General features: G+C 41.9%; 1 protein-coding gene across 1 annotated transcript in view; it reads right to left on the bottom strand.

The window, feature by feature from the left end:
* Positions 1-7,757, bottom strand: part of OTULIN (OTU deubiquitinase with linear linkage specificity) — a 31,249-nt gene that overhangs the window by 4,697 nt on the left and 18,795 nt on the right. Inside the window, exon 5 of the mRNA XM_008054357.1 lies at positions 2,182-2,307. Coding sequence (XP_008052548.1) covers positions 2,182-2,307 — 126 coding nt within the window. The remainder of the gene's footprint in view (positions 1-2,181; positions 2,308-7,757) is intronic.

The raw sequence follows: 7,757 nt of genomic DNA, 5'->3' as shown, positions 1-7,757 counted from the left end.
GGCTGTGGTGGCCGGGAGCATGCCACTGCACTCCAGTCTGGGTGACAGAATGAGACTTCAACTCAAAAAAAAAAATCTAAGTGCTTTTCAGACACAGTGAAGAGAATAAGAGATGCCAACATAAACACCACTCCCAATGAATAGCCAGAAACTAGTGTCCCTCTCAAACACCATCACGGACTATAAATCCAAGAGTAAATTTCAATGGTAATGACTGTACAGAACTCTCTCCAGTATCTGGGCTGAATACTGGAACATGTTATCTACATCTCACATTTTCCAGAAGTAGATCAAGTTGGCAGTCAAGGACATGACTCTAGAGTCCTACTAGTCAGGACGGAATCAAGGCGTGACCACAGAGCAGCTGATGGCTTTTGTAGAGCACTTAACTGGCTTCCTGGCCTCAGTTTCCTCATCTATAAAACAGGAATGACCCCAGCAACACCACCTTCATAGTTGTGAGAATTAAGCAACACATGGAGTGTTTGGTGTGGAGCCTGGTGCAGAAGTGCTGTTAGTAATGCTGGCTCAGATTATTAATGAGCAATTTTAATGTTACTGTAAATTGGCATCACTTAAGTGTTCCCAAAAATGAGGGTCTAATTATGAGACACACCTAAAAAAAGCAAAACTAGCAATTTCACAAGACCTTAAGAAGATGAAAAGAAAACGTGACCTGTGACTGAGCTGAAGTGAAGAGTCCTCCCGTTCACTCCCTCAATGCCACTAACCCAGGGACTAGGTACACAAAATCCTGCGTTCCTCTCCCAAAGATTAAAAGGACAGAAGGACAGAATCCCTCTCTTCCTCTCTCACTCACATTTTTTCATAATGGAAGAAAGATAAAACTACTGAACTTCCTCTGACAGTGTGTCTTCCAGTAAACATTTCTTACCTTTGTAAGTAAAAACTAGATCCTAGGATGTCAGGGTCCTCATTCAATAAAGCATTTCCGAAACACCCAGGATGTGCCAGACTTGTTGCTCTAGACACAGGGTGTAAAGGAATGCACAGGACATTCTCTCATGGAAATAAAAATCTAGTCCACAGATCACCACATGGGATATGTGCTATGAAGGACCTTGAAAGTCAAGGTCAGCCCCTCTATGCCTCTCCTTCTCTACCAATAAAGCCTCGGGCAAATGACAGGGTCTCAACTAAAGAGTTCCTGGTGAGAAGGACTCCAAGCAGCTCAACGAAAGCAACCCGGGTCAGTGTAAGCCAGTGTGCAAGCAGGATGGCTGACCCAGGAGACAGGGAACGCCACAGACAGAATTGTAAACACGAAGTTAACAGAAATCAGCAGGAAAGGTTCTCCACAGAATTCTGTCTCAGAGACACTCTCAGGACAAAAAAAACAAGTAATTAAATCTACTAACTAGAATATCATGGAGGAAAAAAAAGTCTTTAATAATTATAAACAGAATCTTAAAATATGAGCATAACTGGGAATAATTTAATAAATGTGAATTAGTCTCACTGATAACAATACAAAAATATGGTATCCTTTAAATTTATAAATATGACTGGGAACAATACTACATTTGTTAAGGTTCCCTTTTAAGAAAGTTAAACATCATTATCTGATACACTATTAGACAGCATTTACTCCAAGAATATGTAATATTGATACTTCTCCATTTTACAAAAGACATTATAGGAAGAGTTTGTGTTCATTTTAAATCACTGTGCAGCCAGGCATGGTGGCTCACGCCTGAAAGCTCAGCACTTTGAGAGGCTGAGGTAGGAGGGTTACTTGAGCCCAGGAGTTGGAGACCAGCCTGGGCAGCACAGCGAAACCTCATCTCTACAAACAAACAAACAAATGAATAAATACAACCTGAGCAATACAGCAAAACCCCATCTCCATAAGTAAATAAATACACAAATAACTAAGCAAGCCAGGCATGGTGGTACATGCTTATCATCCCAGCTATTCAGGAGGCTGAGGTGGGATTGCCTGAGCCCAGAAGGTCGAGGCTACGGTGAGCCATAATTGTGCCAGTGCACTCTAGCCTGGGTGGCAGAGTGAGACCTCAACTCAAAATTTAAAAAATCATTTTGCCTAAACCTCAGCCAAGAGCATCTGATAACACCCTGAGTAAAGACTAAGAACAGTCCGCTGGGGCAGTCAGGAGCGAGAGCGCACTGATCAGAAACGGGAAACCACATGTTCCCAACCTTCTTCCTTAGCAGAGTGAGAGAATCCTGAATTTTATCAACCAGGTCCTCGCTCTTCCCATCAAATTTCAGTCCAAGTTTCCACTGCTTGATCCAGCTGTACTTGCTTATGAGTTTTTCTGGTAACTAGAACATCAAGAAACAAAGAGATAAAGAGGTGTTAACATTCCAAGAAATCTATCACATCATTTAAGCCGTGAAACCACAAAGCCCACAAACCTACCTTTGTTTCCAGAGTTAATTCCTGCAAATCTGTCATGTGGGTTTAGGATGGAGGACCCAAATTGATAAGTCAGGAACTTAGAAAGGGCCCCTTGAGGAAGGCTGTAGAGTGAAATGGTGCTTTTGGTTGAGAAGCAAAGGCACAACCTGCCCTGTGGGACTCCTGCCACAGCCAGAACATCCCACAGCAACTGTACAGATGAGCTAAGGTCATGCGCACAGTGCATCCTCACACCAACTACCCTCAGGCTATGGAGCTCAGGAAGGCGCTTCAGACATGTGAGAAACCAGGGTAAAGTCAAACCTACTCCTGTCCCACTTCAAAAAATAAAAACTAATTTCTTATATTTAAAAAATCCAGCTGGGCACGGTAGTTCACGTGTGTAATCCCAGTGCTTTGAGAAGTCGAGGTGGGAGGTTCACTTGAGCCCAGGAGTTTGAGACCAGCTGAGGAAACACAATGAAACACTGTCTCTACAAAAAAATTAAAAAATTAGCCAGGCATGGTGGCACACACCTGTTGTCCCAGCCACTCAATAGGTGGAAGGATAGCCTGAGCCCAGGAGGTCGAGGCTGCAGAAGGCCATGATTGTGCTGCTACATTCCAGCCTGGGTCACAGAGTGAGACACCAACCCAAAATAAATAAGCAATAATATTTAAAAGTTTAAAATCCACTAAAAGAGGCAGAGAAATATCTTTTAAAAATAATATTAGCATATATACTGGAAATTTTAGCAGTCAAAGAACAATATTTAATTGCCTAATTCATGTAGTAAGATAAACACTACAACTGAGAATAAAAAGTAGGGGATAACCTAGCTCATGAAAGAAGTGACAGCAGCATTCCTACACTGCTGGTTTTCTTTTTTTCCTGGAGTATTTGTTATTTTGTTTTTCCCTAATTATCAATAGCATCTGCAGTTTGAAAGGCAAGCTAAGACACAACTTGATGGATGACAGCATGGGAAGTTAGACTCTTGCGACAGCCCTGGGTATGTCAGGAAAAAAACCATAATTAGGCTGGGATTAGGCATGTCACTTCACTGCTATAAAATTTAAAAAGGAAAAAAGTTCATCTCCAAGTCAAAAGACCAAGAAAGAATAAATTCTACAACATCCTTTGAGAAACCTGAACATGTTTAGCAGTTATAATACAGCTTTAAACAAAGTCATGTGTTCCGTTCTACTGGAATCTGAGACTCAGAAGACCTTTTCATGAATAATTTCGGTTGTATGTTCTCAATCTAGAGCAATCACATGAAACTAAGGTGGTTTCATCTCTACAAAATACAGAACGACAACGGGGATGTAAGTCACTCTTCACTGTTACTACAGTGATGGCAAACTACATGACTCACTAAAGGAGGGGAGGAGCTTTGTCCTCATCTTATTAGGATAACAAATGACCACCCACTCAGGAGCGGCACCCTCCCACTCCGTGCCCACACTGCCCTACATTTCGGCAACACGTGGGCAGTTCCGCTGCAAAGCCCTCGATTCAGTCTCTCCAATTTATCACCAGAACCTAATATGCCCTCAAGTGGCAAAAAGCTGAAATTACAACTGGGCTCCAAGAACTACAAATGAGCAGAAAACACTGGCTACACAGATGTGAGCTGGGAAACAAGGCAAAGAAAAGCCCATAAGACCAGCTAAGCATCATGAGACATTATACAGCTTTTTCAAAAGCAGGGACCATACTCAACTGAATTACTCTGGAGACCTCAAAGATCAAACTACACAGAAGGAAACAAAAAAAAGTTTCCTCATTCCTTTCACACATTGGTCAAACAATTCAGGGATATACACCAGATGTGGAAATTCTGGAGAAAGCCCCAAAAATGATGCATGGGGGGAAAAAAAACACTATTAGACAAGGATAATGGAGTTGAAATTATTCAGAAGACAAAAGTGAATATAAAGAAATGCTTTTAGGGGTCATAACATGAACACATGTAAAGAGCCACACTTTTCTACTAAGCACAGCAACCAGACTTCTATCAGAATAAGGAAGATTCATCAGTAGATCAGTGGAGAATGAAAATGTGATGTGATATATATATATATATATGTACTACTATTCAGTCATAAGAAAGAACTATTCGGTCATAAGAAAGAACAAATTGTCTTTTACAGCAACTTCGACAGAATTGAAGACCATTATCCTAGTGAAGTAACCAGAGCAATAAAAAACCAAATACCGCATGTCCTCCCTTGTAAGTGGGAGCTACACCAAGAGTCTGCAAAAGCACAGAGAATGGTACAAAGGACATTGGAGACTCAGAAGGGTGAGGGTGGGTGGTAGGGTGGGATGAAAAGTTACCTATCGAGTGCAATGTGCACTGATGAGATGACACTTAAAGCCCAGATTCTACACCACTATACAGAGCGGCCATGTAACCAAAAACCATTTGTACCCCTAAAGCTATTAAAATAAATTAAAAATTGTTAAAAAGGGATATTTAAGCAAGAAACATATTTAACAACAGTAACTGGAAATGTTTATAAACAAAATAGATAATTCACTTAGGTGTCATTTCGTTTTGATACCACAACAGAGACAGCAAATAACAAAAATGTGTCATCCCCAAACGAACTCACAAAAAGACCTTCGGTATATAGTCTATCCTACTCCAACCAAACACTGCCACAGACCCATCACCTTAGAGACATTCTAAAACTTAGCCAACTTGGAAACCAAAAGACTCCTGCTCTAAGGACACCCCCTCTCAGGGACTGAGCTGCTGTCCCATGATTATGAACAGTCAGATGAAGCCATCTCCATGGCTGAGGTCAGGGTCAGATGACCTCATTGAAGTCACACACAGAGAATGGGATCTGGACAGAAACAGAAGAAATGGAAGCCCAGGCAGAATGACAAGGGAGGAGGAGGTGGCTGAACTGTCAGAAGGAGGATAAGGACAAGGCCCAACCTCACAGGCAGAGTAACACAGCAAAGTCAGAGAAGCTCAGCACAGCAGAAAGGGAGCCTAGGCTCTTCCACTGAGCTCAAGTAACAGGAGGGTTACTCAGACTAGCATTCCTATTTCCCTTTAGTATCCAGAAACCAGTGATGTTCTAGGAGAACGGGAAGAAAGTGAAACATTACAGAGAACACTTCTCAGTCTGCAAATGGAAGCAGATATAGCTAGCTGAAGGTTCCAGTCTTGACTTTTTGCAGCCACACTGCAACACACAATTGTTCATTCAACAAAGCCCTTGTCAGAGTGGACCTTCCAAGAAAAGGGCAGGTGGAAAGGCCAGCTGAGAACAGGAATGGAAAAGCATCCACATGAAGGTCTGCGGGACCCTAGGAGAAGGTCAGAGCGGTTTGACAAGCTACACTTGCAGGCCCTTTCCTTCCTCCACTGGTCCCATATATATGAGTCATGGCCGGGCTCGGTGGCTCAGCCTGTAATCCCGTGCCTTTGGGAGGCTGAGGTGAGGGGATTGCCTGAGCCCGCGGGTTCAAGACCCGCCTGGACAGCGAGACCTCATCTCTACAATAAATAAAAAAAAAAAATCAGTCGGGCATCGTAGCGCATGCCTGTAATTCCGGCTACTCGGAAGGCTGAGGCGGAAGGATTGCCGGAGCCCAGCAGGCGAGGCTGCGGTGGCCGGGAGCGGCCACTGCACTCCAGTCTGGGCAGCTGAGTGAGACTCCAACTCAAAAAAATTAAATAAATAAATAAATAAAAATATATGAGTCGTGTCCAAATTCATCACTCAATCAAGCCTCAGAAGCAACACACCAAAAGAGACTGTGAGAAGACAGTGTTCAAACTATGTTAAATTGCCAGGGCTAAAACATCAACAAAAGGATAAGGTCTCTTGCTGGATAAGATCAAGAAAAGAACAAAGTCATTTCTTCAGCTGACACTTAGAACCAAAGTCGAATAAATGAAAACACTAAACTCACAGGCAGGTACAATGTGTTTTTTCTCTTTGACACAGGCCTCTTGGAATTCAATAGTTAGATGACAAAAATAATACCACTGTGACCAGCTAACCAGACTGTGCTCTCAAGAGAAAAACATACTAGCTGATACATACAGAAAAGCGTAAGAAGCTGGAAAGAACACTTGAGAATTTAAAAACTGCTTCCAACATTGTTCAAATTAAATCAGAAAAACCACCTTCAAGTCCCATCATTTACACATGTGCCATATTCAAATACTGACCAAAGACTGAACACAACCTACTTAAACTATTTTTAATATGACAGATGATGTTACCTAATGTAACATCTTTTGCTCCTGAGAAGAAAAGAAAAGGGACACTGTTCTTTACTTTTTTAGGGTGCAATTTGTATGTTTAATTACTTAGGATGTTATTTGCACCACAGTCTCCTAAAAAGTATAAAAATACAAAATCAATGTCAATTAAGTTCATAATTCTAAAAGGACCCTTAAAGATAAAGGGTTAAAAGAAAAACTTAGCCTAAAATTGAGAAGGATATTATGCCATCATCTAGAAATTAAGCTATGGTTGTCAAGCACAGAATTTAAAACAAAACAAAGCAAAATCAGTGAAAACACAGCTTCTCCAGCAGGATCTTATATCCAACCACAGGCACACTTCTGCCAATTAAACTACTATTCTAAAATATTTTGCTACTAATAAATGGCATCATTTTACAAAGGAAAGACAGTCTGGTCTATCAATTTCTGTTGTCTCTATATGAAAGAAATAAGCTAATATTGAAAAATCTAATTAAGATGACATACATTTTTGCTTAGAGGAAAGTATCTTTCCCAGATGTCAGTTTTCACTTTTTGTTAGAAAGTAGTCTTGCTATGCTGCCCTGGCTGGACTCAAACCCTGGGCTTAAGCAATCCTCCCACCTCAGCATCTCGAACAGCTGGGACTATAGGTATGTGCCACTATGCCCAGCTCCAGATACTGTTCTGATAGTTGATGTAGGTGTGCTCATGTCATACTGGTTTGTAAAAGAACAAAGCAACAGATGGGAGTATCCTCTGCCCATCAGTCCTGGTTTTGCTCTTCCACCTGAAAGACCTCGAACTAGCTTAGTCAGCAACAAGCTTCCTCTAAAAGTCTTCTTTATTCTAGGCAAATACCCCAGCTCCTTCAGTTGCTCCCAGAACGTGATGGACCATCTTGGCCGCACTCCCATCTGCTCTTGAGGATACAGGCAAGCAGGGAACTGTCACTGCCTGATTCTTAGAAGCATTCCTTTTAAAATGCAGCCAGGGCTTTGTTATCATTGCTGCCACCACATCTCATGCAGGCTCATGGGGGGCTTGCAGGCAATTAAAATCCTGACATCACCGGGCTCAGTGGCTCAGCCTGTAATCCCAGCGCTTTGGGAGGCTGAGGTGAGTGGATTGCC

This window comes from Carlito syrichta, unplaced genomic scaffold (genome assembly GCF_000164805.1).
Source record: "Carlito syrichta isolate Samal-C Ts95f unplaced genomic scaffold, Tarsius_syrichta-2.0.1 Scaffold289800, whole genome shotgun sequence".
NCBI classification, from domain to species: domain Eukaryota; kingdom Metazoa; phylum Chordata; class Mammalia; order Primates; family Tarsiidae; genus Carlito; species Carlito syrichta.
This window is presented reverse-complemented; position numbering and strand designations above follow the sequence as displayed.